The following is a 20,877-nucleotide window of genomic DNA, read 5'->3' as shown; positions in this document are numbered from 1 at the left end:
TCTCCTGAAAATCAAACTAACAGAATCCCATGGTTCCTCTCAAGCCATCTGTTAGCTGCTTCTTTTCGAGAGAACAGCGTCACTTCCAAATCCGTAATGGATCACCATGGACAGCAGGGACACTGGAAATGTATAGATCATTATGTAGAGGTCAAATGTATAGATGGAGAGGAGAGGAGAGGAGAGGAGAGGAGAGGAGAGGAGAGGAGAGGAGAGGAGAGGAGAGGAGAGGAGAGGAGAGGAGAGGAGAGGAGAGGAGAGGAGAGGAGAGGAGAGGAGAGGAGAGGAGAGGAGAGGAGAGGAGAGGAGAGGAGAGGAGAGGAGAGGAGAGGAGAGGAGAGGAGAGGAGAGGAGAGGAGAGGAGAGGAGAGGAGAGGAGAGGAGAGGAGAGGAGAGGAGAGGAGAGGAGAGGAGAGGAGAGGAGAGGAGAGGAGAGGAGAGGAGAGGAGAGGAGAGGAGAGGAGAGGAGAGGAGAGGAGAGGAGAGGGACCCTGTAATCACCAGGTGCGACTGCCAGTGGCACCTGAAATTCAGAACATCCAAATATGCTTTTATGATGGATGGGTATGGGTGTTGCCCAGGAAATACAGAAACTGTTTGCTTCTAAATCTTCATGAAGATGAAGATGAAAATGTTTATCCATTGCCCTCTGGTTACCACAGCCAAAGTCACAGACCTAGAAATTACTTTTTTCTAAACATTATTGTATTGCTATCAAAAAAGTGGTCTGATAATTCTTGCCAATTTTCAAAAGTTTACTATTAGAATTGGTTGTGGGGAGTTTCTCAAACTCAAACTGTTTTCTTTCTATCTTCTTTTTATTTTCTATGTTTCTTTTTTCTTTTCAGGTTGGTTGCTGGCCTTCACAAAAAGAAAGTTTGATTCCTTAGTGTGCTGCAATACCTTTCTTAAATACATCTTAATTTTAATGCAGTACAAGGTGCTAGCCTTCTTTTTTTTGGAAAATCTTGCCTGTTTTCAGTATGGAGTAAGGGGAAAATTAGAAATATAATAGAAAAAGAAGGAAGAATCTTGCTTCAGGGTATGGAGTGATTGCCACCTAGGAAAGGGTCTGGAAGGAAACAAATTCTCATGTAGAATATGGCACAGCTGGCTGTGTGCATTATTGGACAGGGGAAAGAGCCAGCAGTGTAACACCTATAGCCTCACCATTCATCTCCTTTGCCCTGGACACTCAGCCTCCTCCTTAAAAACATTAATAATGGAGCTTTTGACTGGATATTTACATTGGGTAAAATAAGTGTTCAACCACTGCATGCAGCTGCAGGATGAAAATGTGGTGTGCCTTTGGGAAACTGGAAGGTGGATGGCAGGTACAAACTAGAGGGCTTGAGGCAACTGCACAGTATCTGGAATAATAACTGTGTCCTGTGTTCTGCACAACAGCTGTGAAAACAAGGATGGGCTTTTGTGAGACCTGGGAGGCAAGTGTGGGGGTACTTTTAGGATGGAGGGTTTGAGTGACTCACAGTGTGTGCCCTTCTAAACAACACTTGCTAGTTTGTAAGGTGTTTTGCAAGGAAGGATGGATGGTTTTGGTATGCTGTGAGGAATATGGGGGTAGGGCAGGGTGATTGGGCACACTACAACTTTATGGAATTCTGCAGAGTAATACACCTCAGACAGCTTGATGGATGTGTTTTGTTGGGATTTCTCTGTAATCAGGCAGAGATGAGACTAATGCACATGCCATATTTTATGAGTTTTAAACTTGAGTCTTATTGTGTTATGATACACAACAAATGGGCATATTTGGACACTGGTGGTGATGTGTGCTATGCTATGCTCTGCATGCTTTTCACACTGTTCTCCAAGCTTTTAGCTTAGATTGTAACACATCCTGACCCACTCTTTCTCTGCTCTGTAACAGTGATGTCTTCTTAGCCCCTTGGTTCTTTTTTCGATTTCTCTCTTACTTTATCTCACTCTGTTAGAACCATTTGCAAAATCCCTACGCTCTCAGGTTTTCCTGGCACTGGCAACAAGGGGAAAGTGTAAGCATAAACTTTTTAATCATGAAATATAAACAGTTGTTGGTTGATTTCCAAAACAGCAAAAATGGAAAAATCAACTGTATAAGTTTGGAAGGTTCCTTAGAAGTTTTTATTCAAGTCTTGGGAGATTTTGGTGTTGATAAATCTTTTCGAGTTTTCTTTCAATATTTTTCCAAGCTGGATTTTCTACCATGCTAAATTTGATTAGCATGGAGAGACTGTGTGAGGCAAAAGGCCCTGAGCCCAGGTAACTAATTAACCACAGTATTCAGAGAAGGTGAACATAGACAAGCCTGGTTGAGTTCTTGACATTTTACAGGCAGCTTTTACCAGTGGATAAAACTCCCACTTTGTGTAGTGAACCAGCAGCTTTGGGATTTTTTTGCAAACAGAAGGAAGATGGGGTTGCCATAATTTGTAATGTCTGGCTTCCTGTTCTTCATGTGGTTGGAAGGGCACAGCTTCAGTTCAGGAGTGACAGAGGAGGTGACCCTGACTTGAATGTCTCTTGAGAGGTTACTTTGTGTAACTAATATGTGCTTTTTTACAATCAGATTGAGGATGCAGACATGCTTCAAGTTTTCTGTGCAGTTAATTCAAGGAATTTAAGGAGGCTGGAGAGGTAACAATGTTTCTTCCCACTAATTTGCACTTTCAAGGTACTGTCTCCTTGTACTTTACGTGTAACCACAGTGCTTTTAAACCACATTGATTAAGGTTGTACTGTTAAGTAAAGCCTTTTAAGATTTTCATTGATATCAAAAAGCCTTTATGAGGCCTTACTAAAGGAGGAAAAAAGCCACAATGAGCTTTTAACTGAAGAGAAAATGTCTTGCTAAGATTTGTCAAGATAACAAACTTGCACTGGTTTTGTGATTTAATTCCTTGCAAGATCAAAATGCAGCATGTACTTTGTAATGAGACCATTCAATGTTTACTTTTTAATAAACTTCCTTTTTTGTTAGCAACTCGGCTTTAATCCAGGGTGGTGAAGAACAGGACAGTTTTGGGGTCCTCAGAAATGGGAAAATCTTTAAGAGACTCCAGCAGAACTGGTGCACAATGGATGTGAGGGGAGTAGTGTGGCTGGGAAAGACAGCAGCTGTAGAGGACATTGTGTCTTACCACACTTCTCCTCTTGAACATGCTGTGAGCTGGGAGAAGCAGGAGAACTTGGAAAATGCATTTGCTGACTTCCAGCCAAGCTGGTAGTATCTGTCACTGTGAAAAGAGAAAAACAGGCTTTGTATGTCTAGAAATGAACTGTGAAATAAAGGGCTTTATCTGTTCCTTCCTCTTGGAAGAACCATGCGGTGTCATTGCCTTCAGGGATGTCTGTGTGCTCTGTGGGTACACAGTGCATAGGGACAGCATGATGGTCCATGCTGGAGTCCTCTCTAGGTGACTCCTGGATTAATTATTTGTTCTGTAATTGCCAAGTCTTCATGGTTTTGTATGGTTCAGGGATGTCCTGCTTTCACCACCTCTCTGAACTCATTGCAGAAGGGTCTTAAGCAGTGCAGAGCCAGGAGCAGGTCATGCACCCTTATTCTTGCTGAAGTGTGAGACAAGGGCTCCAACATGGCTTCAGACAGCATGGGGACCACCAGGACTGTCTAGAAAATATACAGTAGGGTGACTCTTGGAGTAGGTGAACACAAAGAGGCGACAACTGGTAGTGTGCCAAGTAAGGAGGAGGCAGCCTGGCCACTGTGACCCTAATACAGGTCACTTGCATAAACAGAATGGCAATCTGGGACAAGATGCAAAGCTGTGTGGGAAGGGAACTGGAAGCCTTCCAAACGACTTTGGTTCACAGGTGTGAGTGAGATAAATATTATTGTGATGTAATATTATTGTTGACATAAATCTCTCTTGATCCCAAAAAGAATAACATAAGGTAACTCAGCAATTATTTTAGTATAAGAAATTCTGTTCTGGGGACATTTTTAAAAAATGAAAATGCATCTGTTTATGTACTGATATTAGTTACTTTGAAAGACCTTAAGTGTTTTCAGGACTTAGTGCCACTGCTCTTTAGATTAGAGACTCTATTTTCAGCTCACCAGTTGCTGACAGGATATTGTGCCAGTACATTGTCAGCATTCAGTAAAAGTAGCAATAATAAGTTAGGCAGAACTGCATGTCTCCATAGAGAGATGAATAGGAGGCTCTCTAAGCATACCCAGAAGGTTTAGACAGAAACTATTTTGATGGAATTGTTTGCAATCTATAGAAAAGGGAAGTGCTTAGCAATATCCCAGGACTGCTGCAGGCAGTGGGGCAGATGCAGAGATGACTAAGTAGACTTTTACTCAGATTGAGATAACTCTTAGCTGTGTCCCAGGCTTATGGAGCCCTGCAGCTGGAGGTATTATGATTAGGTAAGATGTAAATCTTAAATCCTGACCATTTGTAGCTTGTAGAATTTAATAGCTTCTTTTGTTCAGAGCAGATTTCACAACCCTAATAGCTTGCTTGAATCCTAATATCAGACATTCCTTATCATTTTTTGGTGAAGGAATTTTTATATTCTGATTACTGCAGTCTACTCTTGGTGAACACTGTTAAATAGCTGCTTTGTTCATTCTATTAAAAAGTAAATGGTTCCTTTCTGAAGTTTTTCCTGTAGGAGATAGAAGTTTGGATTTGTACCCATCATGTTTAGAACTCTTTGAGATAAGAGGCTCTGCCTGTTTCACAGTGCATTCTCCTACACCTGGAGATGGAGTGACAGGTGAATGAAGCAGGAAGATATGAGAAAAGAGTGTGCTGACATAATATACAAGGTGAAACTGAGCTGGCACCAAGGGAAAAAATTAATGACTTGTCTGGGACAATGGCAGTGAACTTCTTCTACATCCCACCAAGGGCCAGGAGAATTCAAACCCATCTCTGGCCTGCATCTCTGGTGGTACCTCCTTCTGCTCTGAGGCTGCTCCTAAATACAAAATGCTCTCCCATGAGGTCACTTGTTTATCAGGGTGAGGAGGAACTAATGGTAAATGCTGCTGCTTTCTCTTCATCCTGGGCTTATGACTGCAAAACTGAAATACAAAATGATCAGGCTCTAACATTCACATGGACGTGATTCGTTTCTGTGAGTTCATTCTTCTATTTAGAGAAAGATATTGCTGCCCTCCCTTCTGCACTGACACAGTTGCCAAAATAACCACTCTTACTAACTGGCAGCTTTAAAAGCCAGCCTGCAGCTGACTTTGAAACAGAAGGTCAGCAAAGGGAGCAACAGACTTCAATTCAGAGCTTTAATGGGAGCCATTGACCACAGCAAAAGGCCTTGACTGGAGTGTCTAGAGTGTGCTTTGCACAGGCCAAAAAGTCACTTTCATACTCTTTGAACCTTTTGTATAAACCTATATATTTTTCACTCTGTGGATTTCAAGATGAATGTGCAGCCGTGTGCTAGATGTGGCTATGGGGTTTACCCTGCTGAGAAGATTAACTGTATAGATCAGGTCAGTTCTCTTTCTTTATCGTTTTGGACTATAATAAATGTACAGATTGGCACTTCTAACACTGCGCAAATCTCTCGGTTCCAAAAGTTCTTTGCTCATAACTGGGTTCAGAACTGAAATGAACTAATAACATGTATATAATTGAAGAAAAAAAATAGTCAGATTCATTAAATGAAGGGTAAGGATCAACAGTGAGATTTTAAACTTAGCAGAATAATAATGAAATACAAATTGTGTCTGCTTGGTTTCTCTTTTATGGCATGTCCAGACGTGGCATAAAGCCTGTTTTCACTGTGAAGTATGCAAGATGATGTTAACTGTAAACAACTTTGTTAGCCATGAGAAAAAGCCTTACTGTCAAGCGTAAGTGTATTTCCTTTTTTCCCTTCCGTTTTTTTTTTTTTAAGCAAAGGTTTAATTTGGCTAGTCATTTTAATATAATGGAAGATCACCATTTGAACTCAGTCTGTCCCGTGTGTGATGTGAAATTAGGTATTGTTGGTGCCTTCATGCATATCTTTGGATTTATGTGAATCAAAAATGGTGGGAAACTCTTTTTGCCACTCATAAAGCTTCCTCATTTGGCCAGAGTGTTAAAAGATACCAAATCAAGTTCCATTTCAGTATTGTGGGAAGAAAATAAAACCAACCACAAAATTCAGTGCTTTCAGTGGTTAAGAGTTAACAAGGCTGAACTAATCATAAGGAAAATGTATAAAATGCAGATTTTGGAGTTGGTTTGTTCTAGGAAGTTTTTATTTTATAATGATCAATTCCTGTCAAATTTGTCAGCAGAAAAAGGAGAGATGACAGTAGTTTTTTATTCTATTATTCTCTTTTGTTATTAGAAACACAGCATTGATATGATGATCATTAAAATTAATTTTGCTCCAGGCACCTACTCCCTACAATAATAATTTGAATGTAATCTAAGATCTCTGAGTGAGTGGGGGAAAAGATCTGTAGAGGGGGTGGAGGCTGGTATTGTGGTTTTGAGTGCTCAAAGAGAACCTTTCTGGTGGGCTGTCTGGTACATTCCTAATATCCTTTTACACTTTCCCTTTTCTAGGCACAATCCAAAAAACAATGCATTCACGAGTGTATTTGAAACACCAGTAAATATGAATGCAAAAAAACTGTCAGAAGTGGTAAGTGAGGTAAGAAGCTTGAGGGTCAAATGTGTTTGTTCTACATTTGGATAGCATATTGATAACATCTCTTGTTTTGTAAGTATAAACATTTGCTTTTTACTTACCTTCCTGTGTATGATTCAAACCTCAGCTGGGTTTCAGTCATAATTTTTTTCAATGCGATTACTCATGTGAAAGCAGTCCTAGATCTGGATTTCCTCCTCCTCTCAGAAGGAAAAACTGATTGGAACTGCTCACCTGTGTATCTGATAATCTATACGGAAGCACAGTTCACCTAAACTGCCCAGAGCTGTGGTGACTAAGCAGGGTTTCACAACCTCTGGAAGCAAGAACAACCACCTTGCTTTGTGATCTCATCAGAAACTGCTACAAAATATCAGATAAATTATAACCAGGCGGGACGCAGGCAGAAATTCCCATAATCACTTTGTCGAGTATTTCCGCTCTACCTGAGGTGGGAAAGCTGCAGGTCCGGGCAGCTTGGCAGGGTTTTGCTGGAGGTGTTTTTTGGGGATGGAGGAGCATCCCCCCTGCGGGCTCTGCCCTGCCCCGTCCGGCCGCCAGGGCTGCTCCAGCCCGCCGGCATTCCCAGCACCACCCCTGCATTGATTCCCTCCGGACACATCATCCTCAAACCTGCACTGCTACATCATCCTCAAACCTGCACTGCTAGGGGTCTGGTGAAATAAAAAATACAGGGACGCCCAATAATCGATGGCTACCTCACTCCTCTGCCTGATGCTGTTTTCTTGAATGGCACGTCTTTCTATATCCTAAAATAACCTTACTTGTGAATATATTTCACAGGCAAAGCAATGTGTTTTGATGTGATTAGCCATCAGTAAAATTAACAGAGAAAGTTGTATTTCTTGGATTATGGCATGCTGAATTCATTCATACGTCCTGTATTAGCTGTAAAACCTTGATGAACATGAGTAGCCTTTGTCAGACACTATCATTTATCATTTTGTACAGCATTCTTATGCCTCAGTTTTTGCAGTATCATGGGCTGTAACTATTTCAGCAATGACTATCTCACTTCTTTAAACTGTGTGTGACAGCTCTGCTCAGGAATGAGTTTGGGATTACTGCAGGTTCTATTTCTGGTTTAGGCAGTGATATGAGACTGATACTTCCAGTGCATGTGAGTACACAAGCCACAGAAATTATAGCTCAAAGATCACTTTCCCTTGTTTTACACACCTTAAACACCCTCTGTCCTTTTCAATCACATAATGAGGTTCTGTTCCAGAGAGAAAACTGCTAAGGGTAGTAAAGGAGCTGATTCTGCATTACCTGCTTAAAGAGAGTGCTTCTGTAAAAAAATTTGAGAACAGGAAAATTTTTCGCTAGTAAATGGATAAAATAATGATAACTTGGGAAAAGGTTTTTCTTGCTGCTATGGATGTTTGCTCTTTTTATATTGAAGTTTATTTCTGATGATGCAGAAAATAGAACGTCTGTTCAATCCCAACATGATGTTCTCACCTAAGTCTTATGTCTAGACATCAGCTGGAATGCAGAGATGAAGATTAGGTCTCTCTATACAGAATTTCTGTGTTAGCAGGCAAATTATTCAGCTCTCTGCACGTCTGTGCTTATTTTATAAATGGGAATAATGGTACATGTGCTCAGTAACATTTCTGTCCAGTCAGTTTAAATTCTCTGGGTTTTTACTTCTGAAGAGTGAGTTGTATAACAGATCTGTGATTTCAGTTGGATTTCTTCTACATGCTATCATGATAAAAGTACCACTAAGAACATAATGACCCAGGACTAAATATAGTAGTTTTTAGTGTTTACATATGCACAGTTAGGATATGACACTTTGTGGACACTGTGCAGGGAAATAGGAGAGTATTTTAATATTGCTTATTTGGTAATAGTTTTTCATCTAAAACTGCTTTAAATTTCGGAGGGATTTAAATTCTCATAGATTATTTCTCCCAAAAGTATTATCTAAATATCAAATTATTCTTTCAGAATGTCATGCCAGGTCTCAGGTGTAATATGCTGCTCCTTTACAGATGTGGAGCTCCCATGCTGGCAGAAATCTATGTGGACTAGAAAGCAGAGTTTTGGCCTTGGGGATAAATGCAATCATCACCTTGCCTTTCTTCTTATTCTTCTCCAAAGGGGGTGTGTGTTAGTATGCACTAACAAACTACTAAAATGGGTCATTATCTTTTCTTTTTAGATTAAATATCGAGAAGCGAGTGAACAAATCAAATCAGTCTTTCAGTGGGATGTAAGGTCCAGAGAAATTGAAAGTGTCTATAAAGCCCAACAACTGGCTACCCAGGTAAGAAATATCCCTGGGGTCTCCCAGCCAGCAGCCTGCAGGACACCAAGGGTTGGCCCTGGCTGTCCTGATTGTCAGGGCTTTAACCATGACATTTCAATGCTAAAAAAAAAAAGCCTTTGCTTCTCATTTGTCTAAACTTTTCAGGACAAAATAGCTCAACTCTAGGTTAGGATAGAATAATCAGAAGGTGAGGAAGGAAGAGTGTGTCTACAGTCAGCTGCTGGGGCTGCTGCAGGTACAGCCACAGTCTATGTGTCTTCTCTCTACTGGCACTGGAGCTTCACAGCAGGAGATCTGATTCCCAGGGGGTTTTATTTGAGTTTCACTTCAGGATCCTGGATCCTGTCATCTTGATGTCAGTTCTTGCTGTACAAGTTCTGCCTTGGCACTCTGAAGGGATGTGGAATGTGGGCCTTGTGCTGCACAATTTCACTTCCACAGCACTGTGTGCTTCCTTTTTTTTTTTCTTTTTTTCTGTCAGATCAGCTGTTTGAGTGCTAAAGCCAGGGTGAAGATAGGTACTTATTTAGTTCCTGTTTTGTAGAATGCTTACTATGCTGCCTATGAGGAAGGAAAATCGTGGTACCCAGGAACAATCCCAGATCCTGAGATGGTCAAGATAACACAGGCACAGAAGGCTCTGACTGATGTAAGTGGACTGATGTTTGGCTTTTTTTCATGGTCTATCATATTCTGAAGACTTACAAATGCATCAAAGTCAGTCTCTAATAAGAAGTCTCTGCCAGGCTTTGCAGGAAGGATATCTGGAGGGTCTGTCTGTTAAGATGTTGCCAAAGGAGAGACCAACGTGTATTTCTGTCAATAACAATACTTAGCCATGTAAGGGATTAAATTCACGTAAGAGTTCTGTTGCCATCACACATTTATATATTTATGTAGCTCAGAAGCACTCCAGCTGCTGGGCAAACTGCTCTAGGAGGCAGTGCTTTCTCTCACTAGAGCAAGACTCACTATGGAAAATGTGTCATATTTTCCACAGACCAGACTTTTCACTGACTGAATTTCCATGACTGATGAAAATCACTTCTGAATTATGACTCTGTCCATACAATGGGTTAGTGACCTAATCAGCATAGGCAATTAACAGTGGATAATTGATACAAATAAGAAATGTTTTGTGTTGTATGTGGGAAATAGCTGTAACTAACGAACTTAGAATGTAGAAGTTCCTAATTTGTTTTCTTTTGAATAAAGTGTTATATACCTTTAGGAAGCAGGCATGAAAAGAAGAATCACATTAAACTACAGTGGATTCTTCTCTAATAAAAAAATTAATCTTCTAGTTTCAATATACAGAAGAATTTGAGTCACGAAGAGGCAAAGGCAGCTTCCCTGCTATGATCACTCCAGGTTACCAGGTTGCTAAGAGAGCCAGCCAGCTAAGCAGCAATGTAAGTCATAGGGTTTGAAATTATAATTTATATTTCTGAATTTGGAGAATCCTGGGTTCAGGCCATTCACTTGAGATGTTAGATTGCACTGTGAATATTTGTTATACTGTTACAAAGTGAGAAAATGTCAACATGATGCAGAAAACAAGGTAATAAAGTACTTGGCCTGGGAAGACAATCATATAGAATAAGTGACAATGTAGATATTTCCTGGAAAATGTAGAAACTTTTGCATACTTTCTCACAACCTGAAAAAGATTGTGACTCTCACTGAAATGTTAATAAAATTCATTACCTTTGCTTTCCCATGATGGCTGTATTCATCAAATTGTTTACATTTGACATTTTTCACTTAATTATTTGAAATTAAATAGCTGTAAGATTCAAATTAATTCACATACAAACTACTTTAATTTATGCACAGAAAATTGCTTGTTTATTTAAGAGAAATTCACATGAAAAAGATAAGTAAAAATAAATCCCATAAAAATGGTTTTAAAGTATTGTATTGTTTTGTGCAGATACTATCTACAATGTCATTGCAGTGTGATCTTGGGACATCAATGACTATTCTCATGGTATTTTAAACAAATGTATGGCTCACATAAATCAAGTGAAAATTTAAATATCTGGGTCCATTTCTGTCTGTGTTTGGTATTCACTTTAAGGAAATTATACCTTAAATAAGTGGATAGCTTGACTGTGGAGAGTGGAGAGTGTCATGACTGCTGTTGCTCATTTTCTCTTGAAGTCTTCTGATAGGAAATGTACTTTTGCTGCTTATTGGGTGTAACATGGAAATTTATTTTCCTCTTCAGGTGGAATATAAGCGTGGGCATGAAGAGAGAGTTTCCAAGTTCACTTCTGTTGTAGACACTCCAGATATACTTCATGCAAAGGCTGGAGCACATCTTGCAAGTGATGTAAGTAAAACAAAATAGATTGATCTGGTTTTGGCTCTGCAAGTGGTTCCTAGGGTATTTATAAATTACTTGAAAATATGAACACAAAGAAAAGGAAAAAATTAATATATTAAAGGCAGATTTGTATTACTATTAAGCATATAATACTTTCATTTGAAAAGACCATATTCAATTTGAGGCCATTTTAGGCTGTCAGAACAGGAGCTGGGGAGCCAGTCTGTTCCATATCCAGGAAATGGCTGCCATGCAGAGTAAGGAAAGAACCTGCCTGACTGCAATGTAAATAGAGCAGGATCTTGCAGACACCGTAAGTATTTTCTTTAAACAACTCTTTTCATCCTACACCCTGAACAAGACAAAGGGGCCATGCAGAAGGTGTGTGATTGTGTAGTTAAAGACCAAATTGCAAAGATTCACCTTCCTTTTGGCAGATGACAGCCATGGAGCACCTGACTTTGCAACTTTAAGGATTGATTAGGTGTGCAATCAAGACACGTTTGCTCTAATTGCTCCTGAACTGTCTTGATTTTTTTACAGTTGAAATACACAGAAGACTTTGAAGAACGGAAGGGAAAAGGCAGCTTTCCTGCTATGATCACTCCAGCTTATCAAATAGCCAAGAGAGCAAATGAATTAGCCAGTGATGTAAGTGTCCAAAGAAAAGTCTCTTTTGGGAAAGAAAATATTCCGAATTCAGAATACAAATTCTGAATTAAAACATTTACTGGCAGAAATTCCATGAGCATGACATACTGATCTTTACTGGCTTTCTTTTCCTTTCCAAACATGACAAAACCACAACACCCCTGAACTCTTTAATAAGCACCATAAAAGGACATCAGTGTTCCTTCAAAATGTACAGTAAATTGTGCTTTGTTATTGGAAACTGAAAGAAACGCTCTTTTTGTTGGAGAAGGTATCATATGGAAGAAGATATAACTCAAAGGAAGTGAATTTAAAACATTGTTAAGAGTCATTGAGGTAAATAAGAGATCCGTAATTTTGAAGGTAAAAGCGCCTGACTCTAAAACAATTAGATGTTTTTATTTGCCTTTGATCTGTGGAAAACCCTTCACTTTTGTCAGCAAACACAAGTGGTGATTAAAGGGCAGCATCAGGTTACAGGCATTGTTTTGACTTCAGCAAACGTAGTGCAAATCTTGGTCTAAACTTGGAGGTTGATTGCCTAAAATTCCCTTTACCACTGGGGATAAAGCATCTTTCAGAAACAAACCCATTTATCGATGGTGTTCAGGTGAACCTCTGGTAAAAAAGTGCTCTGTGGTAAGCATGAGTTTGCATTACAATCAGCTGTATTTTTTTTAACTGCTGGTGCATCAGGGATTAGCCACTGTCAAGCAGGTTGTGCTGAACACTTTGACCCAATGGTCTGGGTTGAAATGGCAAGTCCTGTGCTCCTAGTGCATTATTAAGTACACCACTAGTTCTGTTTTCAAATCTTCAAGTGGCATATTTGACTTTGTGCAGGTTGGTGGCAATGGGAATTTTGACAATCCTTTACTGACAACATGTGCATGCCATTGGTTGTTATTTATTGTGCAGCATCTGTGAACCAGACTAAACTCACCCGGATTATTCATTTCCTTTTTCTCCTGTTAGGTGAAGTATCATCAAAGATATGAAAAAGAGATCAAGGGAAAAGCCAGCCATACAGCAGGAACAGATGTTGCTTTTGCAAGAGAAAATGCAGATCAATATGGACAGGTATGCAACATCCACCAGCCATGCTGGTGTAGATCATTGCCACAGCTGATTGCTCAAGGCTTCAGAAGCTGGGGACACCCATTTTCACTTTATTTCCCTGCCTGAGAAAACAAAGTCTCAAGGAACAGGATGGTGTGCAAACAGCACTGTGCTCCTGAAGTGTAATGTATCTGTCACTGGCACCTGAAGATGTGACTGCAAGGTGGCTGCACTGTCACTGCATGACCCTTATGGTAGGGCCATTGCTCGAGACTGACCTTGGCAAATTTATCTGTGTGCACCTACACACTCTGCATTTCTGTTGTGGGGTGTTCTGAATCACACTCAAATGTGTTTACTCAAGGAAATTTTCCCACTCCATGAATAAGGAAACTCAGTCAGGAGAAAAGCTAAAGGGCTGTGAAATGGTAGAAAGCTGGCAGATAGTTAGGTGCCTTTTCCCTGTGGGTATTTTCAGAAACCTTAGGAGTTTTGTAGCTCTAAATATGTGTGAACAGCACTGAATCTCTTAGATACACAATCTCTAAGATTTCACCTCCTCTACAAAAGGGGAATTATAAACCTGACAAGCTGTAGTTCTGTATTTGTGGAACCAGATAGGCTTTAGTTCTGTTTTGGTCTGTGGCATTCGTTTTGCTTATGTTTCATTTTTAAGGGAATATAATTGGCTTTGTGGTTGTCCAAAATGCACCCAAATTCCAATTAGGTTAGGGGAATAGCACAGCTATATAGAACTGAATGCAGCTAAATGGAATTTGAAAGGAATTGAATAGTGGTGTTGTATAAAGAAAACTAAATGGTTAATCTCAGGGGTTTTTGTCCTGCTCCTCAGTAGGTCCATATACTTTGGAGAAATGAAGGAACAGGGGCTGTATTTTCCTGAAACCTTTGGTGTTTTACATTTCTTCACTTCTTCTGTTGAAATCTACATTTAGTATTCTGTGGAAAGCAAACCGTCCTTGAAGAATATGGGTTTAGGATTGTAGCAGTGAAGCCTTCAATTACTTCTCTCTTTTGAACTGCTACAAGTTTTAATAGGAATAAACAAATAAAATGAATTTGAAAAAGCACTAATTACATTTCCAAGCATTAGAATGCTTCTGTTTTAGAATTAATTTAAGTTTTCTTTCTTTGAAAGTGTCTTTGAAACTTCAGTCATGGACTTCAAATTCGATTTGAGTTTTAATCTTTATAGATTGGACACTGATATTATTAGTCAAATGACACAGAGTCACTGAAATTAATGGATCTTTCTGAGTAAATTCTGACTTAACATGGGTAAAGAGATTAGATTTCTAACTGTTGAGATCATTAACAATGAATTGAGTGTGCATCAGACAGATATATATAGATATACATATATGTAAATGCATATTTATATATATAACATGAGACAGTTTAAGAAATCTTACTGTAAAATTCCTGTGCTGAACATCTGTTTTGTTCATGTTTAAAAACCTTAAGATAGGCTAAAATAGTTTTCTGAAACTTTAAATATATGCACAATATTAGAAATTATATTAAAATGTATTTAAGAAAGTTAGAAGAAAAAGACAGGTTGGTCTGGAGAATTCAAACTCATTAATGGTATTTTAAGAAGCTAGCTCAGCTGATTTTTCAATATTTTTAAGATTTTTTCTTTTCTGTGCCTGTTTATAGAATAATTCAATGCCATTGTAGCTGTTGTTCACCAATGTGCATCATAATGTCCACAAATTTGTGGTGTGACCTATTTTAAAATATGACTTTGATGGTGCCCAAAATGACCGACAATGAATGGTCTTGCACTGAGAACACACAAAAGAGATATCCCAGATATCTGTAGCCATTCCTATCTGTGCTCTCCATGGCATCCTTGACATGCATTCTATTCATGGCACATTCTATTTGCCTCTTTTCTACAAAAGATTTACAAAAATATTGCAGAGAAGACACATTACACTTTATCTCACTTGTTTGTATTCTTGTTTGTACTCCATATTCTCCCCAGATCTTGTTATAGAAGGCTTTGAGATTATTATTGTCCATTACATTAGAAAAAATCTCCAGTATTTTGCTGTTAAACTATCTAAATGGCTTTCAAATTGTCAGATATTTACACATAAACTTATCTATAGATGAATTTAAGGGTGCTACTTCCAGAACAATTGGGGTTTTTTAATCAGACAAATGGAATTTTGTGATTTTGTTCACTAAGGAGTTTGGCATTTTGTTATCTAGGTATCTCTGCTTCATTTAATAATCCCTCTTCAAAATACATCACTGCACTAGTGAACTATAATTTTTGGTCAATTGTGATGGGATAAATGACCATGGAAAGATCAAACAGCTCCTGTAACACCACAAAGGAAGGCTGATCCTATGTTAAACTTGTTAACTTTAAGCCATTAAAGTTTAAAGTGTAAAGTTTAAGTTAGCCTGGCTAACCAAGCCGTTAGCTATTTTTATAAAATTCCAGGAAAAACATGCATTGACAAACAGAGAGGCAAGCAGATATCATCTCTGTGGGAAATGAGGTGAGAGCAGAATTGTGTATGTCCTTGTACACTTGAATGCCATCTTTACCACAGCTAATAGTTACCTAAATTTCTCTTGGAATGCAGCACAGGCAGCTTCAGAGGCATAGGTAATTTAACAGGCCAATTTATTCTTATATTTTGGTCATTTTTTCATTTAAAAAAAAAATCATTGAAGCCATGAACCTTCCTACTAACAAGGACTGTGGGGCTTTGTAAAATAACCCATGGCCCACCTGCTCACGTGTGATGAGTAAACAGTCTGAATTTTCTTCAGGGATATATGGAAGAGTTTGAGGAACGCAGAGGGAAAGGAAGCTTTCCTGCTATGATCACTCCAGCTTATCAAAATGCCAAGAAAGCAAATGAATTGGCAAGTGATGTAAGTATGAAACCTGAATCAATACAATTCATAAACAATTAAAACCAGCAGTTTGTCAGAGCAGTGCCTGGGAGGAGGATGCTAAAACTGCGCTTGAGAAGCAAACAAAAGTGACATTTTGCTGCATTGCTGGGAACTGGATGGCTCAGGGGATTAATAATATCCATTAATAGAAGGGGGCACAGCTCCAACTTGCACAAGGGAGGAGATGGATGTAGCAACTAATGGGGATCCCTACTGTTAGGTTAACCCTCCTGGCAAATCTGCACCTGTATTATTAATGAAACCTTCAACTGCCTTAATCATCCTGTGGACTACTGTGGTATTCCCAGTAGTGAATAAATGGAGGATGAATGAACTGTACTGGTTTTGATATTTTGATGTATCATGCCTCCAGCACAAAGCAAGTCATATGGAGGAAAAGAAGCAGAGAGTGTGACACTGTCACTTCACAAAAGTGAGCTTATTTCTGGGATGTGGTTTTTGGTTTTGGGTGGTAAACTAAAGAATTGGCATAGAGATGAGGTGTGTGATTCCTGCATCCAGCCCATGCATTAGAGGGCCTCAGCCCTATTTGGGGAGACCATTTCTGGCAGGGACAAAACAATGGGTCACTCTGTGGTCAGTGCCCTGTGGCTGCTCTGAAGGGCTCCTGTGAGTGACAACTTTGGTGTGTGGATGCCTGTCCCCGATGGGGCTGCCTGGGCTGATGAGCTCAGTCTGTCTTCTGGGGAGATAACAGATGGTGGAGCCTTGCAGCTTGTGTTAGTGTGGACTAGACACGAGCAGTAAACTGCAGTGGAAGGATCAGTCATGTTCTGTAACCTGAGCTTATCACTGAGAGAACATTAAACACCTCAAATCCTCTGTGACCAACCCCAGTTTGATGACAAACTCAGGGATCCCCTGTTTAAATGTGAAATATTTAACCCTCCCAGATAAAGATCACAGTTTCATAAGTTTTGCAAATGCTAATGGTCAGTTGTTTCCTTATTAATTTTTAATATATAGAGGGAAGAGGAGGATTGCTTCATGGAAGTAACATTTGCACATTACAGTACTTACCAACTTTCCTTATAGTTTTAAAGCCTGATGAAATATGTGCAGACTTGGAAAATAAAAAAACCTCAAGCCACTTTGCATTTCAGTTAATGTAAAATAATTTATAAAAGGCCAAGTACTACCTCTTTTCACCCATCCAAGTCCAATTTATGTCAAAAACCTGATGTCTAAATTTAATTTAGAAATCCCTTATTTCAATCTTGATTTTGTAGAGAAATATAATTCCCTTAAACACACTAAAAGTACAAAAGGATACAGCTTTTTTAAAAAGCTGATTTCTACAAAAGGAAAAGTTTGCAGTCTGCTTGATGACTATCTGTAATCCTCTGACTAAAATTAAGTGCTGAGGATTAACTTCATTAGTAGAAGAGCTCACAAGCTCCAGCCAAGAATCTGCTAGAAATCTGTTCAAGCTATGAACAACAACCACTGCTGATCAGTCTGTGTCAAAAATTTATAAAAAATGCTATCTAGTAAAATGAGAGGGACTGTGAAGGGCTCTGGGGTTATAGTTGGGTTATTCAAGGTAATAAATACAGTGTTTTAGCTTGGCAAGTTCCATTTACTTATCAAAGCAAGCACAGGGAAGATATTATCCTGACTCACGAAGCCAGTCTAAATAGTAAGGATGAAAAGGTGCACATCTATTTTATAATTCTCCCTACTTCTTTTCAGATAAAATACAAGAAAGATCTTTCCAAGATGAAAGGTGCAGCTCACTTTCACTCCCTAACAGCTGAAGACAACTTGGTCCTTAAACAAGCCCAAAGTGTTAACAAGCTTGTCAGTGAGGTAAGGGCTTGAATAGATCTCTTAACAAGTTTGGGAGCAGCTCATACAAACATCTGTGTTTGATGAGTAAGGACTGCAAGTTTAAAAAAAAAGCTGTTGTTCTTACTGCATTGTACATAACAAAAATACTCTGTGTGTAGCACAGCTACTGGAGAGAAAAGCTCAAGAACAGGTCTTTAGGTGCAGCCTTCTGGCCCTTCCAATCATCTCTATGAAAGTTTGGGAAATTAACCCCAGGAGAGTGATTCTAGTTCTGACCATGTGAACAATTGAAATCTGAAAAAAACCCACCCCAAACCTGAATTGTGCTTTTAATATGATATTAAGATATAAAGCTTTAGGATGAATTTGCTGTATGCCATAGAGTGTCTCAGAGGGTATTCTAATAATAAAAAAATAAGAACAGAGATAAAATTTAAACCATTCTGGTTATGCAGATTTCTGTTTTCTTCCATCCTGTGAAAGACTGTGAGTCACTGATAATTGATTCTTTTTCTGCATGATAAGGGAAGATTGCAAGAGAATTCTCAGTAGATTCTGAATTATTAATTTATTTATAGTGTCATATCAGCTATAAAACTATTAATAAATGTGAGTTTCTAGAACTTCCCCATGGCACTTTAAAAACTTATACTCTTGAGATGTCAAAGTATAAAACCTTCAATAATGAAAAACCCCTGGAAGTAGGGCTGGAAGGGGCCTCCTGGGCCAATGATTCCTGGTTCCTGCTGCTTCAACACAGCACTGTATAATCCTCCTATTCCAATTCCTAGCCTACATTTATTCCTGTCCACTTTATTACCACTGTGTTTTGTGCTAGTGTTGCCCTTTAGTTTAAAAAGTTCTTCTCCCTGCATGGTTACTTTTCTGAGGGGTTTACAAATACATCATTTTCTTCTCTCTGCCTTTGATTTCCACAGCTAAGCAAGCTGAGTTCTTCTCATCTCTCAGTCTTTCACTGCAGCTGTTACAGGCTCAGTTCCTTAAACAGGAATGACTGTAAGAGTACAAAAGCTCTTGCTGAGGTCTTGCTGGAATTTGGTACATGGCACATTTGTACATGTTCATTTGCTGCATGCTCACCTTAGAATTTCTTTGTATATCATTGGGTTTTTTTTAATAGTTTCCCTCCTGTCACTGTCTTGTATAGTTTGCAGAGGATGAAATTACATTTGTTTTGCCTATAAAATGAGAACTGAGTATATGAATATTCTCTTCATATTAATTTTCATCATATGCCATCTGATGAACACCATGTGTCAAAATCTCTGAGCAGTGGGTCTGCCTAATAAAAAGTGTGTGAAGGAACTTGATAGAGGAGATTAAGGTTTTACCATAGCTTCCCATTGTGCATTTTTGTCACTAAGGTGGAGTACAAGAAGGATCTTGGAAACAACAAAGGCTACAGCATGAACTACTGTGACACTCCACAATTCAAGAATATGAGCAAGATCTCAAAATTCACCAGTGATGTAAGTTTTCAGTACCTGGTGTGTGGCTTGCTTGCCTGGTAGCTGCTGGAATCTCAGGTCATCTGTGAGTGTGTGTTTCATATAAATGTGTGCTGGAAATGTGATTATAATTCATTTTAGTCTGTTTTTGTACAACACTTATCCTAGTGTGTCCTGAAGTATAGCTGGGGCTCATTTTATTTAGGATTATGAAAAGAACTATTATGGTGTTTGGAAGAAAGTCACTTACCAGGTACTGCTGGTCTAGAGAAGTAGCAGAGTTGTTACTCTGGTCTGTCATAATTATTACTTATTTCATTGTGCATGCCTATCTCCTGACTGGACAGGCAGGCAGAAGATGCTTCACCAGAGTTCATGCCAGAGAGGAACTGTGTGAAAATAATCAGTGTTAATAGTTAAACCTCTTGTTCCTCATGAAATATAATTTTATTTCATACTGCCTCTTACCATTCTCTTAAATCCCAGAGGAGTAAATATTTTTCCACAGAGTTGAGGTGGCTGAATTATCAATTTTGCTGGTCAAATCCCCCACTCTGGGATTGCTGAAAGATGCACCAAAACAACCCAAATTTGTTCAGTTCTTAATGTACAAATATTGTCTCACTGGGACTTTTATTCTAGTATTTGTTTCTGATGAAACACAGATGTATCTTCTTTATGTGGCATTTAGATGGTATGAAGAGCAGGTAAATGATATCTGGTGGTAAAAGAAACTCACTGAGGGTTTTACCTTTTTAAAATACCAGCCTTGGTATTTTTTAAAATACCAAGGCTGCTGTGGACTAATGAGTTCCTGTGTTGGAGCAGCACTAGTAGACCAGAGCTGTAACAATTTTTCTCCCTACTGTAAAATATGGAAACTCTTCAGTAGAAAAGCTGAATATATTTTCTCAGAGTATTTTTATCTCTTTTTTTGGTACAGCTTAAATACAAAGAAACCTACCAGAATGAGATGAAAGGTCACTATGTGGGTATTGGCATGGACAAGAGGATGCTCCATGCCATGAAAGTTGGCAGCTTGGCAAGCAATGTGAGTCCCTTTTAATCACACTTGTGTGCTTGTGGCCTCCTTGTCTTTCAGTTTTTCCAGAATTAAGTTGATAGAAAACTTTAAATCATACAGCACTGGGGATCTGATGGATTGATATGTTGAGAAGAGGGGAAATTCTGGAAACCCTTTTGTACTGTTTTATGGCTCACTGTGTGGAAGAAGTTAAAATAAGAAATTTCAGTGATCTGGCAACATACTGTGATCCTTCAGTTTTCTTTGACATCAGTAGGATGCTGAAGGTTGTTTGCCACCACCCCCAGGGTCAGACCTTTGCTGGAAAAAACAGTCTTTAATGAAGATTTCTGGATTCCAATTTAATTTACTGGGTTAGTCAAGAAGCTATTTCATTACATACCATTCCTTCAAGTACATTATTTACAAATCTGTAAGAAGCTTGAGAACTAAGCAGAAAGATAAAAGAGATGTGTCATAGGTGGAAGTTAAGTTAATGCTCCCACTGTTGGCATTGGATTAATTGAGAAGCTGAAAAAGAATCAATTAGTGGCTAAACTATGCAAATAATTTCATTTTCTTTGTCACTCATGACATTGAACTTACTTTGTTTCTTGCATTTAATATTAATATTATTGTTTCT

At 38.9% G+C, this 20,877-nt stretch overlaps 1 protein-coding gene across 1 annotated transcript in view; it reads left to right on the top strand.

The window, feature by feature from the left end:
* Positions 1-5,220: 5,220 nt before the first annotated feature.
* Positions 5,221-20,877, top strand: part of NRAP (nebulin related anchoring protein) — a 47,990-nt gene continuing 32,333 nt past the window's right edge. Inside the window, exons 1-13 of the mRNA XM_059851985.1 lie at positions 5,221-5,491; positions 5,760-5,854; positions 6,561-6,648; positions 8,840-8,944; positions 9,492-9,596; positions 10,252-10,359; positions 11,178-11,282; positions 11,820-11,927; positions 12,903-13,007; positions 15,801-15,905; positions 17,643-17,759; positions 19,127-19,231; positions 20,154-20,261. Coding sequence (XP_059707968.1) covers positions 5,420-5,491; positions 5,760-5,854; positions 6,561-6,648; positions 8,840-8,944; positions 9,492-9,596; positions 10,252-10,359; positions 11,178-11,282; positions 11,820-11,927; positions 12,903-13,007; positions 15,801-15,905; positions 17,643-17,759; positions 19,127-19,231; positions 20,154-20,261 — 1,326 coding nt within the window. The 5' untranslated portion in view covers positions 5,221-5,419. The remainder of the gene's footprint in view (positions 5,492-5,759; positions 5,855-6,560; positions 6,649-8,839; positions 8,945-9,491; positions 9,597-10,251; positions 10,360-11,177; positions 11,283-11,819; positions 11,928-12,902; positions 13,008-15,800; positions 15,906-17,642; positions 17,760-19,126; positions 19,232-20,153; positions 20,262-20,877) is intronic.

This window comes from Haemorhous mexicanus, chromosome 7 (assembly GCF_027477595.1).
Source record: "Haemorhous mexicanus isolate bHaeMex1 chromosome 7, bHaeMex1.pri, whole genome shotgun sequence".
Lineage (NCBI taxonomy): Eukaryota > Metazoa > Chordata > Aves > Passeriformes > Fringillidae > Haemorhous > Haemorhous mexicanus.
This window is presented reverse-complemented; position numbering and strand designations above follow the sequence as displayed.